This window comes from Falco punctatus, assembly GCF_963210335.1.
Source record: "Falco punctatus genome assembly, chromosome: 3".
In the NCBI taxonomy this organism is placed as follows: Eukaryota; Metazoa; Chordata; class Aves; order Falconiformes; family Falconidae; genus Falco; species Falco punctatus.
In genome coordinates this window covers 113,648,002-113,672,626 of record NC_137582.1, presented here as the reverse complement: position 1 = coordinate 113,672,626, position 24,625 = coordinate 113,648,002, and the positions used below count along the sequence as shown (strand labels likewise).

The 24,625-nt window shown below is 49.9% G+C and overlaps 3 protein-coding genes across 3 annotated transcripts in view; all 3 read right to left on the bottom strand.

The window, feature by feature from the left end:
- Positions 1-24,625, bottom strand: part of RERE (arginine-glutamic acid dipeptide repeats) — a 326,197-nt gene that overhangs the window by 10,449 nt on the left and 291,123 nt on the right. The gene's annotated exons all lie outside the window — the stretch shown is intronic.
- Positions 861-24,239, bottom strand: LOC308059930 (vigilin-like). The gene is given in 15 exon segments (XM_080377951.1): positions 861-5,031; positions 5,034-5,118; positions 5,420-5,551; positions 5,715-5,801; positions 6,133-6,246; positions 6,509-6,613; positions 6,911-7,050; positions 8,003-8,081; positions 8,532-8,636; positions 9,196-9,303; positions 9,518-9,724; positions 11,091-11,294; positions 18,568-18,774; positions 20,450-20,604; positions 20,607-24,239. Coding segments are annotated over 15 exon segments (1,986 nt in total). The 5' UTR covers positions 20,752-24,239; the 3' UTR covers positions 861-4,918.
- LOC308059924 (uncharacterized protein) lies at positions 11,810-18,008 on the bottom strand. The gene is made up of 2 exons (XM_080377938.1): positions 15,440-18,008; positions 11,810-12,784 (listed from the first exon to the last, which is right to left on the bottom strand). The coding sequence occupies exon 1, from the start codon at positions 17,989-17,991 to the stop codon at positions 15,952-15,954; it is 2,040 nt and encodes a 679-aa protein (XP_080234064.1). The 5' UTR covers positions 17,992-18,008; the 3' UTR covers positions 11,810-12,784; positions 15,440-15,951.

Below are 24,625 nucleotides of genomic sequence, written 5' to 3'. Positions count from 1 at the left end.
CTCTTCCCCTCGGCTGCTCTGGCCCAGGAGCTGACTGTCACGACACCGGTTCAGCAAGAGACCCGAGCTGCTGCCTCCCAACCCTCCCCGGCAGTTAAACGCTTGCCCTTTGCAATACTTTTTAGAGAAATCAGCAGTGGGGGGCGAGGGGTGGGGACCCACCGACGGCCTTGCCCTTCCCTCGCCCGCTCGCAGGGGCTGAAGAGGCTCCTGACCCCCCCCCCCCCCCCCCGCGACAGCGTTACCGCAGGCCCCAAGGCAGCCCCTGCGGCCCGCGGGGGGCGGCAGCCCCAGCCCGCTGCCACGGCCCCGGCCAGCGGCTGGGGGAAAGACAAAGCCCCGCGCAGAGCTGCGGCGGCTGCCCGGGCACCCGGAGGCGGCGGGGGGGCGGCAGGGCGCCGCGGGCCGACCCCCCTCCCGGGCCCCGCCGCCACAAGGGAGCACCGGGGCCGCCCCGCCGCCGCTCCTCGCCTCCTCGCTGAGGTAGCGGCGCGGCTCCGAGAAAAAAAAAAAAAAAGGCAGCACCGCGAGCAGCCCGCTGACCACCGTCACTGCCGGGGAGACGAGAACCGCCGGCAGCCCCGCCGGGCCCGGGCCGGGCCGCCCGCCTCTGCCCGCCCGCCGCCGGCACCAGGCGCTCCCTGCCGCGGCCGAGCGCCGGCCAGCCACGTCCCCCCCAGCCGGCCGCTGCCCGACGGCCACGCCCGGGCTCGGCCCCCGGCCGCCCCCAGCCCGCCCGCTCCCCCAGCGCCGCCGCACGTCCCGGCCCCAAAGGCGTCCGGGCTCCCGGCGAAGGCCCCGCACCGCCACCGCCGCTCCAGCGCGCCGCGCGGCCGGAAATGAACCCCCTTCCGGGCCGGCCCCGCCCCGCCGCTGGCCCCGCCCCCGCCCCGGAGCCGGCCGAGGAGCGGCCGCGGCTGCCGTTCCGCGCCGGGGCGGGCAGGGGCTCGGTGCCGCCGCGGGGTCCCCTCAGCCTGCCGGCCCCCGGCGCTCTGCGGGGGCCGCCCGCGGGGTGCGGGCTGTGCCGAGAGCGGCTGCCTGGGAGAGGGGGGGGGTCGGGGAGAGGCAGGCGGAGGAAAGACCCCGCTCCCTTGTCCCACCTTCCAGCCCTGCCGCGTACTCTGCACCCCTTCATTCCGGTAACACCCCACTTTCCCATCACAGGGAACGGTTATGAACTCAAGAGGTTAAACCGTGCAACAGCTTATAAGGGCTTACTTGAGCAGGGGAAAACCTTGTACGAGCTTTTCCTAAGCCACATATTCACACCACTCGCTTTTTCCTACTCAAAAAGTGCACTCCTGCAAAATCTCATATATTTTAAAGAAAATATATTTAAAATTGCTGTTACTAACGTGCTTCCAAATGCAAACAGAGCAAATGCACCCTTATTTCCCACAGCAAAATGGAATGCATCATACAGAAAGGACTTAACAGCTTGAGCCACGTGTGTGCTTTTGCATACGGAGGCAATAAGTATTAATGCCCGGGCTGCGAGTGGGCAAAGGGCAGAGCGAAGGGAGCCCCGCAGCCGCAGCGAGCGCTCCCGGGGTCCGGTGGTGTAAACTGGGCTGAGATCTCGGCCCGTGCTCGCCGTGCCAGTGCTCAGCACAGCGTTGGCGGAGCGCTGCTGCCATCTAGCGACAAAAAATTGGGTACTGCAGCCGCCCGGTTGGTGAAGCGCTGCTGCCATCTAGCGAAACATTTGGGTACTGCAGCCGCACGGTTGGTGGAGCGCTGCTGCCATCTGGCGACCAAAAATTGGTACCAGACCACGGGGCTCGAGCGCGTGTCCTCCGCGCGGGAAAGATCCTACCGAGGGCGTGACGCGAACCCCGGCCGTTGCAGCCGAGCCACTTGTACGCATGCTCTGCCATTATTTTTCCAGAAACGCTACTACGCATGCGTAAAAGCGGATTTTGCAATACGCATACGTAGCCACAAACCCCGCCCCTAGGCGTCAAGCCGATTCTACGCATGCGCTGCCCTTAGTTTTGCCTGACACACCACTGCGCATGCGTAAATGTTCGTTTATAATGCGCATGCGCCTCCGGAAACCACGCCCCGCGGCGCCAAGTCCATTCTGCGCATGGGCTGCCCTTAGTTCGCCAGTACCGCTATCGCACATGCGTATTAGGGTTAGGGTCCTGGGCTCCTACATGAGAAACGTGTCACTGTTTGGTGGCCTGACATCCCTCTACTATTTCTGATTTCACCACCACACCTGCCCCTGCTTCTTTTTAGAGGATGAACAGGGAGGGTGCTGTGTCCAAGAAGTCTTTTACCTGGGGCTCTGCGTTTGCTTCCCCCGCACGGCTCCTTTGATCTTCATAACGCACTTCTGGAACACAAAAGCACATGCAGCAAAGTGACTTCGTGGAAGTGGACAACACCTAAACCAAAATCCACCAGCAGCACAATAAGGAATAGGATCAGAAGCCCCAGATTTTGGAAACCCTCAGCCCCTCCTCATACCTGTGCACCTGTCCATTGGTGCTGGCACCTCCTCGGCTGACGGAGGGGAGAGGCCAGCCAGCTCCTCCTCAAAGATGTCCCTACAGTTTTCAATCACAAACTCCACCAGCGCGTTCCCCTGCACACATCAAAGCCTTGGTCTCAGCCTACGAGTTTTCTCCCTTTGAGCCTCTCAGTTCTCCCTGCCATCCCCCTGGGAAGGGAGGGAGCGAGCAGCTGTGTGGTGCGCAGCTGGCGGCCCCGCTTAAACCACAACAGCCTATGAGCAAAATAATTTGCTGTTTGATGGTGAGAGTGCTCATCCTTCATCCTCTGTCAGGGTGCAGATGTCTCCTGTATCACGTTGGGACACACAAAAGCCTCAGCGGTCTGGCTGCTGTTGGAGCTGATGGAAAGGCTTTTTGGGTGAGCTGACGTATTTCTAGTGGCCAGTATGGCAGTTTGCTTTATACCATTGCCCTGAGTGTGGGTGGCTGGAGAAACTGCCCGGCAGTCAGTGTGCAGGGATGATGGCCGCAGGGGACAGCGAGCTGCAGGTCATGATCAGCAGCGGCACGGTGTCTGCCTGCATGTGGCCCTGGCTCTGAGCTAATGGCACTGCTCCCCAGTGGAGCATCCATCGAGCCCAAGCTGTGTCTTAGCCAGAATCCGAGCAGGAGCTGAGAGGACAGTGACACCTCCAGAGGTGCCATCCAGCCCCCACCTCCCTGTGGGACTGTGCTGCGGTGTCAGCACCTGAGCTCAGCCGTGATGCCCACTGGGAAGGAGTCTGGGCCAAGGGATGATCCCAAAGTCCTCCCCTAGGACACACCATCAAACAGTATCTGCCTAGTCCCCAATTATCGCATGGCAGGCGTAGTCAGAAGAGAGGAAAGATCATTTTATTGAGGACATCAGCTGTGGGCTGGGGGGGTGGTGGCTACCCAGGAGCCCCAGGGCTTCAGGCAGGAAAACAGCGCCTGCAACCCTGCAACGATAAAGAGCCAGAAAGCACTGCTAAAGCCACAAAGCCAGGACAAGGCATGACTTGGTTGCCCTTGCTTTGGGGAACACTTTGCAAAGTGCCTTGCCTCAGCACTCCTGCCCAAAAGACTGGTTCTCTTCATTTACTCCAGCACCTGCAGCAGACAATAAAAGCCTTACACAAGCAGCCTGCCACAGCAAGAAAGGATCTTCCTGACTTGCCGTTCAGTTCTCAAATGTTACGTTACTGCCTGTGGAACAGGGTTTAATAGGCTGTATTCCCGAGACCTCTGACTCCCCTTTACTGACCTAGGCCCCCACGTTCGTGCTTTTCCCAAATTATATTTGTTCTAGTGTTTCGTCCACAGTTCCCCCTTCTAGTATCTAATATTGCATTCCACCACTTCATACGTTGCCTTTTCAATCGCTCCATCCGTCTCTGGCTGCCCCCCCCCTCACAGGGAACACAGAAACGCAGATCAGGACTCCCCACTCACTTTGCAGTTAAACTGTGTCTCTCACACACATCACACTCGCCGGGCAACCCTCAGCCACACAGGCAGTATGTTACAAAGTACCGTGCACTTACATACAACTCTAGGAACGCTGACAGTTTGCGTTAGCACATAAAGTACATGTTTCAATGAACAACTGCCAAAAACCAAGTTCTAATTTTTTCTGGCCCTAAGTAGCATGTTAAGGTTTCAGCTATTCGCCTAGAATTACTAGAATTTTTATTTTTTTTTTTACTCACGATTCATAACTCTAATTTTGAACATGTAACAAGCCAACACATAGACAAACAAGACACAGAGCGCCATGTCAGTTGTTACGTTCTAGGAATTCCCCAAATCTCAAGACACCCTAAACGAAGTTTTCAGCTTCCCAGATCTTAAGACAAAGAATAAATATAAATACCTTTTGTGCTGTGCAGAAGTCCTTGTCCACCTGTGTGAGAAGCCAAGGGGTAGGGGAGTCTTGCTGACAGAAGATCCAGTTGAGGGCCCCGAGAGTCCCCAGGCCCCTGGATTCCGGCACCGGCAGAGAGTTCTCCTGCCTGGCTCGCCAGATTGATGCCAAAACAGCACAGAGTAACTGCTCACAGACCAATTTTGTCTTAAAGCAGCAAAGGTATTTATTTCGTGCAACGTCAGGGAGCTAGCCGATTCGCACCACACAAACTAGCTCCCAAGTTTTCAGTGAAAAGTTAGGTATTTTATACGGTTTTCCTGAGAGGTTACACAACATCTTTACATACATAGTCATTTGATTTGGACACCCAATCATTCCATTCATAGTAGGGGGGTATCTAGGTGGAATAGACCTTTCCATTTTCTTTCTTCAACGATTTCCTGACTTGATGGTCTCCTTCACTCCTTCAGGTGCCCACCTTATCTTTTCTACTTTTTCAGAGTACATTCCTTTCTCAACACAAACAGAGCATTGCCAGTTATTTATTTATTTAAGACCTTGTTCTCTTTCACAGGTGCAGCAGCTGTTTCTTGGCTTTCTCCACACCCTGGGCTGGGCCCCTGATGGTCACGGTGTCACTGCCAGAGCCCTTGGTGGGGAAGTGGATGTGGACTCCTCCATGATGGAGCGGATGAAGCAGCCTTTGGCACCAATGAGGGAATTGTGCAGTTTGGAAGGAACAGAGACCTCCACCTCTGTGCTGTTGGCCTAAGAGAGGACAGCACCAGCCTCTTGAGTCGAGCTGCAGAAATCTGTTTGCACCCACTCTGCTTACCCTCTAACTCCCACCTTGCTAGGAGCTTTATAGAGCTGGAAGAAATCCTGAGCAGAGGGCTTGGAGACTGGCTACTCCTGACAGGAGCAGTCACAAACTTTGGTTTACGAGTCAAGAACAGACTGACACATTTGCCTCCTCCCTGCCCTCACCCATTACAACCACATCTGCATCTGTGTCTTCTAGCAACATTTTCCAGTCCCTCAACTGCAAAAGGCCAGTTGCTTCACTTACCAGCTCCTTCTGGATGGCAAGAATCCTGTGGCGAGCAGCCTCACAATTTGCTCTCTTGCCTGTGATAACAATTGTCTCCGAGTTGCTGTTCTTTGCCAGGAGATCAATTTTGGTGTTGCTTTCTTTATGGATCTGCCACAAAGGAAAAAAAAAATCATCTCAGAAGTGTCCCATGTCAGAAAAAAAGCCCTTCAGGCCATATTTGACATCACCAATGAGCAGGAGGGAGCATCCAGTGGGATTTTGCTGCAGGCAGCGACCATCACAAGCACTTGAGTTAGGAAAGATAGCTCACCTTCTTGATGTTGGCACCTCCTTTCGCTATGATGTTCTTGTGGAACTGTTTGCAGATGGGGAGAGAAATAGAAAAGCTGTTTTCAACCTAAGGGAGAAAGGAAGGGAGAACTGAAGATTACACTGTCGTGGCAAGTGAGGCCCGACTTCAGGAACTCTGATAAACAAGCTTTTGACAATAGGCTTAGACCCCAGGAAGTTCTCTACATGAGAGACTTGTAAGAATAAACAAAGGCAAGTACGTTCCCCTATAGTCTTCAAATAACAGGTACTACCCCCCTGCCTCCATTCAGCCAAAACAGCATCGACAGCTCCCTCCTCTTGAGGTGTTTTAGCTCTACCCAAGCCAGTAGAGCTTTGCTTTGCCCCAGGGTTATCCAGGCACGTAGAAGGGAACAGTAGACAGAAGACCTCCTTACCAGGTCTGCCACCATCTTTTGCATGTACTCAGTGCGCTTCTCCACCTCATTTTTGGGACCTTTAAGTTGGATGATGTCACTCTTGTGTGCAGGGTCTGGGAAGCTGACGATAACCTGCAGGAGGTGGTCATTTATAGTCAACTCAAGCAAATGCAAGAACTCTTGTGTCAGACACATGCAAAGGTTGGGGGGATCCTACACATCCCCTTTTCCCATTCAGAAAAGGGTAACCGTGTTAGCGGCCTCTGGCTAAAAGAACTATCTTCTCAGACACTTGCGCTACAGAGCCACTAAAGTTACGACTTCAGTGACGATAGGCCTACTAACCATGTAGGAAATAACCCCTCGGGATTCCTCATCTCCTAAAAAGCCTTACCTCTGGGAATTTCTCCCGGATTTCCCGGATCCGCTCACCCTTCTGCCCAGTGATGGTCCGGTGGAATTTCTGCTCAATGATTAGGTCCGCGGTGCGTTCATTTTCCTGATGAGAACAGAGCTCACGCTGAGTGTTCAGCCATATACTTTTACTTACCGGTTTGCTGCCCGACAGTTTACTTGCCGGCACTGTCCCTCTTTTCTCTAGACAAAATTCACTCTAGGTTGACAGAGAAGGGCTACCCGAGGGAACAGAGGAAGACATTTGTGAAGAGGAACTTGCACTTGTCATAAGATCCAAGTGCTCGGTGGGCAAGGGGCACACACTTGCACCCAAAGGTTACAAGGGAACACGAGAGCCCAAACCCTGCAGCCTCCCAAACATCGCATCCTGCTAACTTACCATACGGGAAGCGAGTTCCAGCAGCTCTTTCTTGGCCTGTGGGACCCCCTGTGGGTCTCCTTCAATTCTGATCAGGTTGCTCTTCTCGTTGTCCGGGGGAATGCGCACAGACACCTTGTAGAGGTCCTTAATCCTGTTAACTTCAAGGCAAGGACTGTAGTGACACAGTCTGCTAGGCAAAGACTTGCAAGCGAGGCACCTTGATTATCACTGCTCAGAGGCTGTTGAAGAAGTAAACCTGCCCCTGAGAAGGGCTCAGCGGGGTAGGGTTGAGACAGGGGAAATTGCCTCTTCACCCTGGAGTTCAGCGAGAGCAGATCTGTGCCACACGAGAACCTGTACAAGTAAATACGGTGGCATCTACAGAGCCAATTGTTCACTTGTCAGAGCGAGGCGTGTTTCTTCCCCAAACGGTATCACATTTAGAGCAGAAGGTAATCATTTAATCATTCATTTCTACCCCAAATTCTTTGTTGGGGAGATGTTGCAGCACAATCAAACTAGTAGACTGCAACAAGGCCTTACCGTTGGTCATATCCCACTGTCAGTGCTGTATCAACTTCCTCCAGAGGCCAGACCACACTACTCCTCCTCCACCTGACCCCCTCTCCCACAGTCCGCAGGGCTATGTAACCACTTAGCGGGAACCAGCTACACCTGCACATGGTCCATGTCAGTCAACCCACTGCCTCTGAGGCACGGCCACAGCTGCACGTTATCAATGCTAATCAACCCACCACCTTCATTCCTCTACAGGGAGAAGCTCACCAAGCAGATTTCCACCACCCACAACTGGCTGCTAAAATGTAATTCACACAGAGCAACGCTTAAAAAAAAAAAAAAAATCCAACAAATTTCCTCCAGGACACGTCAAAGTAATTCCGCTACTGTTCAAGCTCCCAAGATACTTTCACACGTTAAAGCCATCGCAAGGCCTTACGGCCCATTTCTCTCCTTGTACCACCACCACTCCAGAAAAGCAGAGGAAATGTGATGGAGACAGCACACTGGGTGAGCTACAGAGCCCCTGATACCATCTACTAAACACGGAGAGTGTGAGCATGGGAAGGACTAGAAAGGCACTCCACTTACTGCTAGCTCCGTTCTTGCCAATGAGGTGTCGGTGGAATTGGTGGTCAATGTTGATTTCTGCGTAATCCATCCAGTTGATCTAAAAATAATTGTATAGGGCCAGGTAGGGTAGGCCACGGCTTCTGTCTCGTGCCCTACGTAACTGCCCACTGCCCGTATTGGCACTGACTCACCAGCGGTCAGCTACAAGCACTTCTCCTGCTCTTAAGCAGAGCACAAGCATTCCTCTGGTTTGAGAAGAGAGCACTGTGCTCATGAAACATTGAAAAGACTTACTTATATGCCTCTCCAGCTGTAACAAAGAGAATCCTTCCTTCTCTGCACCAAAAAAATTAATGCTGACTTTTCAAGAATGCTATGGATGAGTTTCATAACCAAGGGGTGTCATCCACCTGCCACACAATTTGTCTTCTGCAAGTTGGGTTAAGCATGTCAAGACATCATATGGATGTGACAAACACCTCATCACCTCTGCTCTGTTGCCCCTTCTTCCCCCAGTTTCTTCCTGGAACTAGTAACTCCAGCTCACCAGATCCTTGACCATGACTTCAATCTGTTCCTGAGCCACATGCACATCTTCTGTAGGTCCTTCCAAAGTGATTTTATCCTCTCCTTCAGTGAATTTGATGTGAACCTTGAGATGAAAGACAATGAATCTCTTAAGAATTTTCCAAGATCCAAGCCAGGCCAATGCTGTTGGTCAGGCCTACACCATCGATCCCTGCCACTAAGAGACGCGCTCCTTCCCAAAAAGCCCAAACAAAATCCCCACAATTTTACGAGTCAGTAACTTAACAATTTTGGCCATATGGCGTGCCTAGAGCCCAAGGCTCTGGTGCTGTCTCGGAGTCTGCAAGGGCTTTGGAGAAGTTACGCATCTAGCCTTTATCTAGATACCGTCTAACTCACCAGGGAGAAGCCTTGTTGCAGTCGGCATTTCCAGGTATCCTGCTACATCAGTTCTCAAAACAGCACCACATAAAGCTTCCTTGGAAGGGCTCTACCCAGGACAATGTCATAGGATGAGCAGTGTTTGCAGCAGTAAAAGAGAGGGTTCCCTTTAATAGCAAAGATCTGTGTCATTTCCCCCTGGTTTTACCCACGCTAGAATACACCTCTCTCTCCCGTGACAAGTGATCTGGACTAAACCATTTTCTACACTGGGGGTGCTAAGCTAACCAGCTCATCCATACCTTTGGCATCTGCTGAGTTATTTTGGCCAGGTTCTGTCCTTTCTTTCCAATAATGAAACGATGAAGCCAAGAGGGGGCAGAGACCGAGGAGACGGTAAAACTGTTGGCCTGAGAGACAGAAAAACAGAGAAGCTGTTTGATGGACAAACTGGAAGAGGCCTTCACAACAATTCCGTTCCAATTCCCATGCTGCACCTCCGGTATTGACTTCTAAGCTGCACCTCTAATGGCCCAAGAGAGTCCACCCCCGCGACACCTGTCAGTGCTCACAAATGTATCTTCATGGGACCTTCAAAGAAGGCCTAGCCCATCTTGTCAGTACCTTTGCATAGACTTCAGTCAATGCTCGCCCAAGTTTTTCAGGCTCGCCTCGCAGTATCACCATCTCCGAGCTACTGTCAGTGGGTGGGATCTCGACAGAGACTCCAGTCTTCTCCAAGATCTCCTGCAGGGAATTCCCCTTGGGGCCGATGACATACTTGTGCTGGGACTTCTTCACCTCCACTGCAATTGTAGTAGTCTTCTTCTTCTGTAGGGGCAGAGACACTGAGGCATCAATCACAAGGGAGTGGGGAAGGACAAGAGCGACAGGAAGAAGCACAAGATGCAGTCAGACTCTGCACCCAGCAAAGAGCAAAGCCAAGCTGAGCACAGTGGCTCGGCAGTACCCCAGCACCCCTTGGGCCCCTGCCTACAGAAAGCCTTGTGCTCAAAAATTCACAGGGGAAGTACAAAACTGGCATGCTGTGTCAAGCTCCCTGGGACACGGCATGGAAGAGACCACACGCACACACAGGCATGTCGTCGTCCCCGTCCCCATCCCCCCTGTTGCACAACAGGGTTCAACTCCCAGCCATCTCCCAGGCAGTGCTGTAATGCAACACTATGCAGGCTATAAGCTAATTATCCCCGTTGAAATCCAGACTGGTACAAATACAGACCTAACCATGAGGAAAACCAGCCCAACAGCCCACAACAAGGATATTCACAGCAACGTTGGCTGTGGGAAATAAACTGGAGTGACATTCGCTCTTCAGCAACTTCTACTTTGTAAAAGAAGAGACTTAAACTCTTGTGGGTTACTCTAGGTTTGCAGTTTTAATCGGTACAGCAGCGTTGGGTCACCTCCGCAGAGAGTGACAAGGTTACAGGATTTTTAGCTCCACATTTATAGTCTCTACAAAGCATTACCTAATCTATTGGTTTCAAACAAGTCTTTTATTAGTCATTATCTTGACAGTCAGTTCCACAAGTTGTTCTATATCTTGACCACTTCGCCATTTTACTTTTTCTTTCAAGGTTGATCGCTTCAGGTTCTGCACGTCTCAGTTCTGAGTAATCACAATAGACAATCTCCACCGTCTCAGCCTCCTAGAGGTTAGGGTCTTCTGTTCTTAGAAACTTCTTTTAACTGTCAGGTACAGTCTTACTAATATTAAACTTTCATTGTCTAGCATCTATTTACTGACGGCACTTGCAGTCCTGGTCTGGGGCTACACAGGGGACAAAGCTGAGGTGTACAGCCTACAGTAGCACTGACCTGGCATTTTCCTCCAACAACTTATGTAGCAACTTTGATACTGTCAGCTGGCCACCACTGTAGACTTCACACTTTTATTCTTCCTTAGTAGCACCGGTGTGAACAAGAGCCAGGGGAGCTCTTGGTGGCCTGCTAATTCCCACGATACAGAAAAGCGAGAGATCTGTCACCTCCCGGATAGTATCACCCCAGCTCCCACTCTGCCGAGTGAGGAAACGGTAAGATTCGGGGTCGTGTACTGCAAGGGCTGCTGAGCCAGATGCAACAGAGGGATGCACAAAAGTAGAACAAGAAGGGAAGAGTGCCTAGGAGCAGGTGCCAGGGGAAGGTGGGAAGCTTTATGGACCATCCGTACCTTCTCCTCATAGATCTTCTTAACTCGAGCTACAGCCTGGGCTAGCTGCTCCTTTTCTCCGGTGAAGACTATCTCTATCTTGTTGATGACACTGGGTGGAGGAATGTTGATGCGTGTCCCTGTGTCCTGTGCGAGCTCCCTCACCAGCTTGTTGTAAGGGCCAGCAATGAAAGGGTGGTACACTTTCTCCACGGCACGCTTATCCTGGAAGAGCCCACAACAGACCTTGCTGGGAACTGCCCTCTCTATTACAGTCTCTGCCAGACACAGCTAAGTTCCCAGGGCTGTCTTGCCTGATGCTCTGGCCCAAGCAATCTTCTCAGTTTGCGGGCTTGTAGATCTCCACCTCTTTCAATCTACAAATACGGTTGCTGCTGCTGCTCCTTATTTACGATATTCATCCCTGTGATCTCCTGCCTTATCTCAGCTGGCACCTAAGACACTTCAACTATCAAATGCTTGTTTTGACTTCAGAGATGGACAAAACGCAGCACAAGAAGTTGCAGGACCTGGCAGCGGTGCTCATACAGCCAGTGGCACAGTATACGTCTCCATTCAGGCTAACATTAGCCATTGACTGTAGCCACGGTGGCTACAAACTTTGACTATACCATGGGGAAGCAAAATAGCTGACCAGCTAATGCCATGAGAGAGATCACAGCACTGAGGTGCTGCGGGCATTTTGGGCGAGCGGGAGTCAGATTCAAATATTCATGGAGTTCAAGATCTGATCCGTTTATTGTACAAACCAGGTAAACTTTTATAAGGCATTCTATAAACGTGCGATAATGCGATTGGCTATCTTACAAGCGTAAAATAATATGATTGGTTAACAATTGTTTATTGGCAAGATTTCTGTTTCTGTTCATTCTGGCACGTAGGCTCCTTTCTGCCGTTTCCCAGCTCCTCTTATCGCGTCCTGCTGGCCCTGGTTTTGTGCAAGCATCTGCAATTTGTTCCTCCCTCTTCATTCCACTGTTCTGGTCGTGACCTCGTCTTATTTCTTCAGTATTTTTCCACTTGCTTCAAAGTTCAGTATAATCATTCAATACAGCAAGAGCCCCAACACCTCCCCCTTTCTTTTTAAATACAGCATTAATACTGCGTTCCACACAGCTTTGGAAACATTGTAAAAGACAAAGCACTAAAAGTAACAAAAGAATAACAAATAACAATATAGACAGACCTTGTTTCAATAAATGCCTTAACCACCCTCCAAAGCCCAAAGAAGCAAACCACGCATCTATGCCTGAGAAACCTTAAAGCCTTCCGCCTATATGCTCCAACCCTTTTACAATATCCACAATATAGGGTAACTCTTGAATTACAAGAGGTAGCACATATAGGACAAGAATTCTCTGTTTCTATCGGTCCTTGCCCAAAAAGATCCTGCAATGCACGCACGATACAATCATAGTGTAACAAAGACAATTCACCGGAGGGTAATTGACATTGTATCTCCCGAGACAACTGCTGCAAGATGGGCAGAATAATGTATGTTAGCTTATCTACAAGCCGCTTTTCTTCATTTGGTCGTGGCGGTCGGAATAACCTTTCTCGATGCTGTGCCCACTGATCCCTCCTGTTCATTTAGGAGTCAATCCTGTCGTAGTCACCCTGCTCTTTCTTTTCAGTGGGTCGGTTTTCAATCCACGGGCGAACCCATTTTGCCGGAATCCACTTGGTCACTGCCCCTGTGGAGATACATGCATAACCCCGACCCCACGTTAATAAATTATGAGGCCCTGACCAACAATTTGAGACAGGGTCAAATACCTGGACAGCTATGTCACGAGTCGAAAAATCGTTGGGATTGTTAGAAAAGTGATAGAAAATCGGCTGTTCAGTACATTCCGTTCTGGGATTCAACCAGTTCAGTACATAGCATGCTTTTGCCACTATTACATGAGGACTCCTCTCCCCCTCTTTTCGAAAAACAGACAGGTAATGTTTCAATGATTGATGGGCACGTTCAATAATTGCCTGACCACCAGAATTATTCGGAATTCCGGTAACGTGCTTCACCTGCCATTGCAGCAAAAAGGTCTTTATTCTGGCACTAAGATATGCAGGGGCATTATCTGTTTTTACCATATCTGGGCGGCCCAGCACAGCCATGGCTGACGTCCAATGCTGAATACAGGCAACAGCATTGGTAGATTTATGAGCAGTCGCCCAAATAGCTTTCGAGCAGGTATCAATTGTGACATGGACATATTTAAGTACTCCAAATGGGGTGAATTCTGTAACATCAGTTTGCCAGATTTGTCGAGGTTGTAACCCTCTAGGATTTGTACCTTCCTGTTGAAGAGGTGGTAACCTGGCACAATCAGGACAGGCCGCTACGACAGTCCTAGCGTCTTGATGAGACAGACCAAACTGTTTTTGGAGAGACCGGGCAGATTGGTGAAAAAAGGCATGTGACTCTGTTGCTTGTTTTAGAGGAGAATTTTGTAATACTGGGGATGCCACCTGAGTGTCTATATAAGCATTGCCTTCTGATAAAACACCAGGTAAATCTAGATGACTTCTGACATGCGTAATCCACCAAGGAAATTGTCTAAAATTTATTTCATTCCACATCTGAATAACTAGGGCCATAAGTCTATCATTCGTAAAAGACCCTAAAAGGGAGCGCGAAAGGCGTGAAACTATTCCAACAACATATTTAGAATCACTTACAATATTAAAAGGGATATTGCGAAATTCCTGAAACACCATTAACACCGCTTTTAATTCTAAAATTTGAACTGAACCTTCCATTTGTTCTATATGAGAAATCCAATTGTTCCTGTCATCCTTATAGGCATAGCCACACTTTTGAGTTTTGCTACTAGCGTCGGTAAAAACCATAAGTGCATTTTTTATAGGATTTTGTTGCTGTAAAGATTTTTCCTCTAATACTAAGGAAGTTTTAAATAAGGGATGATTGGGATAATGATTATCTAATTGAATACCTAGGGTTGCCATAGCAAAACACTCAGAAATCTGAATCCACCAGTCAGCCAAAGACAAGTTTTTCACAGGTAAAATAATTTTTTCAGGGTCACATCCTGCGAGAGTACGCAGACATTCTCATGCCTTCAGCAATAACTGTCCTACCGCATCCACTCTAGTAGTAACTGTGGTTTTTAAGGTGTTACTGTGGAAAACCCATTCTAACAAAATCATAGATCGATCGACGGGCAATTGTGCTATTATAGCCACAATTTCTGTGTCTTGGTTATACACGAGCAGGGTAAATGGACAATTCAATAGTCGCCTGTCCACTCCAACATTTTGAATTTTCTGTGTAATTTTTTCTAGGGCTTTTTCAGCTTCAGGTGAAAGAGATCTGGGATCAGCGGGTGACGAGCCACCCTTCAATAATGCAAATAAAGGAGCCAAATCCATATTGGTAATTCCACAGAAAGTTCTTAACCATTGAATGTCTCCGACTAGTTTCTGGACATCGTTGACGTTTTTTATATTTGGGACACTAATAATTTTTTGTGGCTGGATTCTTGTTTCTGAGATGCGCAGACCAAGATAATTCCAGGGCGCTAGTTTTTGTACCTTTTCTTTTGCTATAACCAATCCAAAGGTCTGCAGACTGTGTATAAGTTCCTGTTCTTTTTCAGGGGCTAGTGTGTGAGGGCTGGCTATTAAGAGATCATCCATATACTGATAGGTAATAAGGTTAGGATTATTTTCTCTCCAGGATTGTAAAGCTAAATCCACAAACCACTGACATATTGTTGGGGAGTTTTTCATACCCTGAGGTAGTACAACCCACTCATACCTTTTTGCTGGAGCGGCACGGTTTATAGCTGGTACTGTGAATGCAAATTTTTCACAATCATCCTCATGCAGAGGAATAGTGAAAAAACAATCTTTTAAGTCAATAATTAATAGGTCCCAATTTTGTGGTAACATAGTGGGAGAAGGCAGTCCAGGCTGAAGGGCACCCATGTCAACCATTTTTTCATTTATTGCTCTTAAATCATGTAATAATCTCCATTTTCCTGATTTCTTTTGAATTGTAAAAATGGGTGTATTCCATGGGCTAACAGAAGGTCTGATGTGGCCTAAATCCAATTGTTCTTGGACTAATTCTTGAATGTGTTGCAGCTTCTCTTGAGGTAAAGGCCATTGATCAACCCATACGGGAGTTTCTGATTTCCATTTTAATTTTAAGGTTGGGCGAGAGCTGCTATCAATGGCCCCAATCAAAAATCTGTAGAGATTCTCATTCCCCATTGGGAAAGTACATCTCTACCTAACAAGGACAAGGATGTGTGTAGGACATAAGGTTTTACCCATGCTTGATGTCCTTCTTGATCCGTGAAAAGAATGAAGTTTTTACTGACCTGTGTCAGACGACTTCCCCCAATGCCTGAAATGGTTGAACCCGCACTATCTAATTCCCACATGGTAGGCCAAACTGAAAAAGGAAGAACAGTAACATCAGCGCCAGTATCAATCATCATCGAAACATTAGGAAGAATTACACCTTGTGGACCAGATATCTTAACATTACATTTTGGCCGCTCGGCACCAATAAGTTGACAAAAGGCAATGTTAGGCATACCCGTTGAGCCAAATGCACCTTGACCCCTGTCCTTTTCTCCTTTTTGAGGGACAGTAGCTTGGAATGGAATGAGCTGTGCAATAGTGCTTCCTGCTGGAATATGAACAGGTGGAGAAAAAACTTTTACCATAATTCCAATAAGTCCGGTATAATCGGCATCAATACAACCAGGAAGAACAAAAATCCCCTTTTTTGACGCAGAAGAGCGTCCTATAAGGAGTGCAGATAAACCATAACCCAAAGGACCACTAACTGTAGAAGGAAGTACATGTACCTTTTCATCAGTGATATTTACGGGTTCTGCCACGGCCAAATCGACTCCTGCGCTTCCTCTGGTGGCTGAATACAGCTCGCCGAGGCAGCCATGAATTTTGTTGGGTTCTGGGGATATTTCTTGGCCGCATCCCTCAGAGTGCGGCTGTTCCCGTTTCCCGGAACAGAAAGGGGTGTACCATCTTTTCTAAATTTTGAGCGACAATCGGCCGCTTTATGACCAAATTTTTGACAACGCAAACAATTTCCATTTAACACAGGCTTTCCTCCTAGATTCTTTTTGCAGTCACGTTTAAAGTGACCTTCCTGTCCACATTGATAACATTTTGGCTTAGGACCCCGGTCCCCTCGGCCTTGTACCTTGTTGTTGTTTAGAGCTACTGCTAGAGCATTGGCATGTATTTTTGCCTTTTCCTCTTCCTCAACCAAAGGAGCCCTTGCGCATGCCTCTATCATTTGAGTGATGGATGCCCCAGGAGGTAAGGATGCTATAAGTTGTTTACAAGTGACATTTGCATTTTGTACAGCGATTTCTTTAGTCAAAACAATCTTGAGATCTGGAGTGACGTTAGGAGCATTATCAATGGCCTCTCTTAACCTGTCAACAAAACTAAAAAAAGATTCATTAGGTTTCTGCAAGATTTTGGTATATGGTAAGGTTGGTGTATGCAATTGAGGTAACGCCAAGAAAGCTGCTAACCCAGCTTGTTTCGATTGTTGTAACACCCTGGTATGTAACGCTGCTTGCGCAGCTCCATCGCGATAAGGACCTGTACCCATTAAGGCATCTAACGGCGCTACTCGTAGAGGATCTCCTTGTGGCAAATGAATGTTTTCTATAAGTTTCACCTCTAGATTCTCCTGCCACTTTGCTAACCAAAGCATGAATGTTGTTGGAGACAGGATAAGCTCCATAACTGCTCTTAGGTCGGCCGGCACCAACTCAGTATACTTAATTAAGGCTGTTACTTGATTTCTCACTAATTTATTATTATGGCCATACTGCATTATAGCTTTTTGAATGCCCTGCACCAATTTCCAATCCAGGGGTTCCCATGTCGGCTGACCCTGTCGCAACACTACAGGGGCAGCTAATGGGGTAAACGAAAAATCCCCTTCTATGGTACAATTCTCTACCAGGCCCCTGTATCGCCTTCGAGGGTCAAAATTAGGGTCTATAGGTACCGCGCGCGCATCTTGTTCAATTTTATCCCCCAGAGCCTCTAACCCCTCAATTATAGCCTTATGGGCACTTTTATACGCCTTTTTAACATCTTTCTTTTTAGAGTCCTTGTCGAGCCTCTCCATATGATGTAGTAGGTCGGACATCTTCTTTTCCTGCTCTCGCAGCTCTTTCCGTAATGCCGAATAAGGCGTCGGTGCTGCCTCTTCATCACTACTGCAAAGACTGCCACTTTCGGGAGGTAAAGGAGGCAAATTGCCAAACAGTTCAGGCTCAGTCTCCATTTCCTCCTCTGGTGGAGCTGTGGGCTGTGTTGTTCCCACCCCAGCAGTCTTACATCCAGTACTCGTAACTGCCGGCATTAATGTCTGTCTGCCGCTTGCCGTTTGTTCCTTTTCAGGACACCAGGGTGGCAATTCATCATCTAATCCCCACGCTATTCGTTCAGCAGTAGCCAGTACTGGATAAGCTTTAGATGTATCATCGGGGGGATTTTCACACGGAGGTTGCCCCTCTGGCTCTTCCCCCGGCTGAGCGGTAGGATCGCCGGGAGACCACACTGCAGCTTTAACAGCTGCAGCGACTTGCGCTTCGCCGTGTAACTGTGCGACCATACCCCGTACAGCCCAATACGTACGAGCCAAAGTCTTTACCCCCTTAGTCCCGACTTGCACAGATTCCCAGAAGTCCTCTCCCACTTTCTTCCATGTTTCATTATTATATACATCTTGCGTAGAAGCAAGGTAACCACGGCGGTGACTCCAACATAGCAGATCAATTACTGCCTGCCGTGAGACTGGCGTTTCAGTTTTTTCTGCCAGTTTCATCAAACTGTCTACGATTGCTTTTTCCACTGCTGATGCAGTGATCCCCATCCGGCTTAAATTTCCTGACTCACCGGTCAGCCGTGCATGTTCCGCCTTTCTTCGGGCGCCCAGCTCTCTCTCCGCTGGCAGCAGGATCCTCGCCGGCTCCGCAGCTTGTAACACGATCCTTAATGAATCCTCCTGACTTATGACCGATCCTGTCGTCGGGGTCACCAGATGCTGCGGGTATTTCGGGCGAGCGGGAGTCAGATTCAAATATTCATGGAGTTCAAGATCTGATCCGTTTATTGTACAAACCAGGTAAACTTCTATAAGGCACTCTATAAACGTGCGATAATGCGATTGGCTATCTTAAAGCGTAAAATAATATGATTGGTTAACAATTGTTTATTGGCAAGATTTCTGTTTCTGTTCATTCTGGCACGTAGGCTCCTTTCTGCCGTTTCCCAGCTCCTCTTATCGCGTCCTGCTGGCCCTGGTTTTGTACAAGCATCTGCAATTTGTTCCTCCCTCTTCATTCCACTGTTCTGGTCGTGACCTTGTCTTATTTCTTCAGTATTTTTCCACTTGCTTCAAAGTTCAGTATAATCATTCAATACAGCAAGAGCCCCAACACTGAGGTACCTGCTCAGCGGAGATAAGCACGATCTCGTGCCGGGCCTTCTCAATCCCTTCTTTAGTGCCGCTGATCTTGATCTGGTTGCTGGGGTCATCTGGGCAGGGGACCTGCATTTTGGTTGCAGTTTTGAGCTTCAGGTCCTGCAGCTTCTCACTATTCTTTCCAATGACAAAACGGTGGTGCGCCTTGGGGATGGCAACTGTCACTGAAGCCTGCAGCACAAGAACCAAGCATCTGTGAAAAGCCTTGCCTGCACTGGCAGGTCCACAGGAACAGAGCCAGGGAAAGCAAGGTAGATGCTGCTCAGTGGTGCTACTGAGGAGCAAAGGCAACACCTTCCCAGCACATTCTGTTTGAGAGCTGACACTGTACCAGTTGATCTACAGTGCCTCTATGCCAGGAGTATAAACCCCACCTTTCCCTCAAAACCCTTCTGATTGCACAGGAGCAGTACTCTGAATTAGCAAAGGCCTTCTGACACAGACAAGGAGGTGCCTCTCCTCTAGCATAAGACACTGCATCAGTACACCAGACAACAACTGAGATGACGGCTCACAGGTGGAGTTTATCTGAACTCTGACATCTGCTGCCAAGGCTATAGAGAACAGGACATACAGTATGACTCCTAGGAAAGAGAAATTCAACACCAGAAACCTACTGCAGGAGGCAGGCAGCTAGCAGATGCTTACCGCTACTTAAGTGCTAAGGGGTCTTCAAGTGTAACACATGCTGCTCCTGGGACTGCTTCTAGAAGGCCCCGCATGGAAAAGGGGTCCTTCTGTGAGCTTCTCTCAATCTAGCATTAAAGGGCTGGTCTATACAAGGGCTTCCTGACTTCTTCCCTTCTCACTAAGTTTTTACAGGTCTGGTAGCTGATGACTGCTGTCGTGCTCTTGATCCCTGTGATTAGGTAACCACTAACAGCAATCAGACAATGAAAATTCAAGCTATAATGGAAAAAATATAAGATGAAAAAAAGATCACTTGGTGTGGCTTTTCAGCTCTGTGCTCCTGTCCTGAAGCCAGCCAAGCCTAAGAGAAGCTGGAATACAGACACACCTTCCAGACCTGGGGCCGGGGCAGTAGGAGGTATATTTGAGAACAGTGGCTCACGGATCTGTGGCGGTACGACCTGAACTGTTTTTTCAGATGCACATTGTGGATGTAGGGTTTTGTTCCTTTCTCTTTCCTCTGGCAGGGTATGACACAGGGCCTGAACAGCACTAAGCAGACATGGTATTAACATTGCATTAACTACCTTTGGCATTATACTTTAAAACACACTGTAACACCTGGCTGCGATACATCCTAACAGGAGCTACCGCCTTGACTATGAGCTCAAGAACCTTAAGGTAAGAGATCAAAACCTAGAGGACTGAAGCAACCGAAACAACAGGGTTGTGGCTCCTTACCAGTGTGGCTTGAGTTACACAATGCAGAACCCTGACCCGAAGCTTTCAGCTTGTGGCAGGACTTCCTTTTCTCTACTTTTCTTTATCCCAGCCTTCCACATTCTCCTCTGAAGGACTTCAGGAAAAGCACAGTCCCGTTCTCACACACTACTAGCTTTGTGTATGAGGCTCCTGCACCCCCTCCAGCACCAGCACCTCAGCACAAAGTCACTGGTTGCAAATCAAGTGTTCCAGAGATTGCAGACTCCACGCTTCATGCAACACCACGGCCTGTAATTACCTTGGAACCCTATTTTAAGCCTCATTTCCAGTCCAAATTGCCAATTGGGTGCTTTCAAAACGTATGGCAAAGCTGAATTAGTCACGTAATGACATACCTCTCTGGCTTACAAGCACACGTGCCCAAGGGTCTCAAAGCATTTGCGAGTCTTGGGGAAGAGCAAAGATGAAGGGAGAAACAGTTAGATGCCCTCACCTGAGTCTGCAGTCGAGCGACAATCTCCTTCTGAGCCTTCGTGACTGCTTCCAGCTTGCCAGAGACCATGATCGAAAGGCCCTGGTCCTTTGCAAGAGACAGCTCCAGGTGAGCTCCTGTCTTCTGCATGATGTCAAGGCAGATCTTGGCCTGCTCCCTCCTCCAAACTGATTCATGTCCTTGTATTTCCTCTCCTCCAGTGGCACATGGAACACCTGCTCAGCCACGGGACAGACAAAAGCAGGGCACAGCAAGGTGTCAGTGTGCTTTTGATTGTCAGTGCCTCCCTCTCTTATTGCCATACAGGAGGACTTCACTGGCGTACTAAGTTCCCAGATTTAGGCGACCCATCAGCCTTTCCAGTGGAGACACCAGCTGCAGTACGAGGGCACCGCAGCAGGCAGTCTGTCCCAAACGGAGTGCTTTCCTAAAGAACATGCTATTGCGGGGGGGAGGGGGATAGTTCAACAGTTGGCTGCTTAAAACCACAAAACACCCCAACAAAGGAGACTTTTTCTTCTTTCCAAGGAGTCAAGGACTTTGAAGGCGTGTACAGCTGAGGTTAACTTCCAGAACAAGGGCTGCAGAATCACAACACACAGTATTGCTTGGAGCCTGTGCTGTAGCTGAGGGCAAACACGTGTTCTGGTGACCGCCGTAAAGGCTTGTGTGACCCAGAGAACTGGGGAACCTCCATCCTGGAGATGGACACGTCCCCACAAAATCTGTTCTAACTTTGAAATTGTTCATTTTGTGTGGAGGGGTTAGACCAAGAGGCATCCAGAGTCCTTTCCACCTGTATTTTTCTGTGGTTCTGTGCCTGATCCCACTGACCTGTGTGGTTTCCTTTATGAGGAGTGAAAGAAAGAGAAAAAAGCATTATGAAACATGTAGAAATGGAGCAATATTTCTGTGTGCTGCAAGCTCTGCTGGGGAGCAGATGCTAGCTGCCTTTTTTCTTCCGGATGAATTTATTTAACCACAAAGACAACTGCTGTTGCTATGGCATTGCTAGATGGAGCTGTACATAGACTTGGGGCAAGTGGGAATGTTGAGGGGGGCGTTTGGGAGGGCAGGGAGTCCCTGCTGGTAGCAGCACTTGCCCTGCCAGGGGACCGAGCAGGGCTTTGGGAGGGGGTGCTGGGGAGTCCCTTGTATCGCTTCTCTGCAGGAGCAGCTGTGACTGGCTTACCTGGATGATGACCCTAATGAGAGGTTTCTTGTTGGGCTCGCATCCCCAAGAGAGTCTGCACTTGAGACCTGACCTTTGTTTTCCTTTCATGCCGGGCCTTCCTAGGCCTTGAAATGTTGCTGTGGGCTCAGGTGGGCAGTTAAGGAGGGATTAGATCCCAGGGAGACAGGGATGTGTAGCAAGAGTTGTGCTCTCTGGGAGACAAACAAGCTTTGTGGGCCGAGAACAGCAGGACTAACGATGGGCATTTCTGGAGGGTTTTGCACCTTCAGGGCTCTTGGCAAATGTCAGCCAGTTTGTCTGCTGCCCTGCAACTGCTGCTCACTGGGAAGGAGAAATCCTGCTCTCCCAAGCGAATGCTCCTCACCAGCTGCTTTTCAGCTGACTTTGCCAGCAAGACTAAAACAAGGGCTGCCCTTCTGTGCGGGTGAATAATGGGCCATATATGATTTATTTAAAGAATGGTGTGCTCATGTTTATCTGAGGAGACCCTTATTGTTGACTTCAGGACGTACTAAATCCTCAAATGGGTGACATAGGGAGTGTGCTAATTGTCCAGGCACACGCTATGTTAATATTGTTAACTTGAAGATATACTAAATCCTTGAATGGGAGTGTGCTAGTTGTCCAGGCACGAGGGATGTTAATGTGTTCCCGGAAAGTTAATGAATAGACATGAGTGACTTGTAAAAAGAGAGGGCTGAAAGGTTCCCTTGGGGTGCATGACATTGGTGGAGCATCTTAAGTTAGTTGGTGTAGTATTTTATAAATGGATTTTAACAGGAACTGACATTTATGCAGAAGACGTATGTGAAGAACCTACTATTGAACACTAAAACCATTCAAATTTAAAAAAAATTGAAACTGAGGTCTAAGTGAAGGCAGTTAGCCACTGAAACAACTTCTAAAAGAAGTAGAACATCTGTCCCCTTTGCTTTTGCATCAAAACTGGATTCATTTCTAGGTGGTGTATTCAGGTCTAAATTAAGCCTAAGTTACAGGTCTCTGAACTACAGCGCAGAGAACCCCTCCACAGACAGCATTCTCAAACGAGAAATAAATGCACGTATGATTTTGTTACATATACAAACACATAACATTAGGCATTATGTGTTGGTGATGTGGTAATGTGATGGCTATTTAACAATGATCCTTCCTCATCAGGAGAAACAGGATTTCTCTTGTTTGGAGATAGACACAGCTTTGAGGTCAACCCATTTCTTCAGCCAGCTTACATTTTTCTGGACTTTTCAACTTCAGCCATGGCAATTAATCTAAAAAGTAAGCATCATATCTTTCCCTTTTCACATACACAAACATGATTTTTAAAAAAACACAGAAACAACCAAAGGAAAGCGAAGCCAGATGCCGTTAATGATATTCACAGAGGAGGAATGTATCTCTTAGTCCTCAGAGCAGACTTTAGGGGACAGAAACAGCAAACAATTGTTACCAGTATTTATCCTAACTAGTGCTAGCCAAGTGGGAAGGCCTCATTCTGTAAGAGTACTTGGTGATACGAAGGGTCTGCTAAATGGCATTTTTGCTTCCTCCTTTCATCCAATTCAGTCACCAGAATTCAGAAAAACTGCTCAGCTGTTTTTCTTTCTCAGCATTTGTTATTTTTGATTCCATTCCTATAATACACTGTGCAGTCTGCTAGATAGATTGCTTGCAGTACTCATTTTATTTCGCTAGATGGCAGCAGCGCTCCAGCCAAAGGAAGGGCCATCGCGCCATCCCAACTAAGGGCAGCGCATGCGCAGGATCGGCCTGACGCCTCGGGGCGGGGTTTCCGGCTGCGCACGCGGCCCCGGGAGGCGGGTTCACTGCCGGCCCGCGCGGCGCCGGGAGCCCGGGAGCCTTTCGGGCCGGGACGTGCGGCGGCGCTGGGGGAGCGGGCGGGCTGGGGGCGGCCGGGGGCCGAGCCCGGGCGTGGCCGTCGGGCAGCGGCCGGCTGGGGGGGACGTGGCTGGCCGGCGCTCGGCCGCGGCAGGGAGCGCCTGGTGCCGGCGGCGGGCGGGCAGAGGCGGGCGGCCCGGCCCGGGCCCGGCGGGGCTGCCGGCGGTTCTCGTCTCCCCGGCAGTGACGGTGGTCAGCGGGCTGCTCGCGGTGCTGCCTTTGTCTTTTTTCTCGGAGCCGCGCCGCTACCTCAGCGAGGAGGCGAGGAGCGGCGGCGGGGCGGCCCCGGTGCTCCCTTGTGGCGGCGGGGCCCGGGAGGGGGGTCGGCCCGCGGCGCCCTGCCGCCCCCCCGCCGCCTCCGGGTGCCCGGGCAGCCGCCGCAGCTCTGCGCGGGGCTTTGTCTTTCCCCCAGCCGCTGGCCGGGGCCGTGGCAGCGGGCTGGGGCTGCCGCCCCCCGCGGGCCGCAGGGGCTGCCTTGGGGCCTGCGGTAACGCTGTCGCGGGGGGGGGGGGCTCAGGAGCCTCTTCAGCCCCTGCGAGCGGGCGAGGGAAGGGCCAAGGCCGGCGGTGGGTCCCCACCCCTCGCCCCCCACTGCTGATTTCTCTAAAAAGTATTGCAAAGGGCAAGCGTTTAACTGCCGGGGAGGGTTGTTAATCCCAGATGTATCTTTCATGAGCTACTACCTACCAACCCCCCCCCCCCACGCCCGCCCCCACCGACCAAAACCCCTGTCCCCAGCACACGCCCGCCCCTCCCTACCGAAACCCCTCCCCCACCACCCACACACTTGCCCCCACCTACCGACCTAGCAATCCCCCTCCCCCACCACACGCACACACTTGATCTCACCTACCTACCGAGCCCCCTCCCCCACCACACACTCCCCCCCCCAGCTACCAAGCCCCCTCCCCCACGACACACACACTCAACACCACCTACCTAACACCTCCCCCCCCCCCCCCCCCAAACAGGATCTAACCCTAAAAAACCTTAACCCTAAGACAGGATCTAACGCTAACCCTAAAGCTAAGATAGGATCTAAACCTAACCGGACCCTGACCCTACCCATAAACGTAAGACAG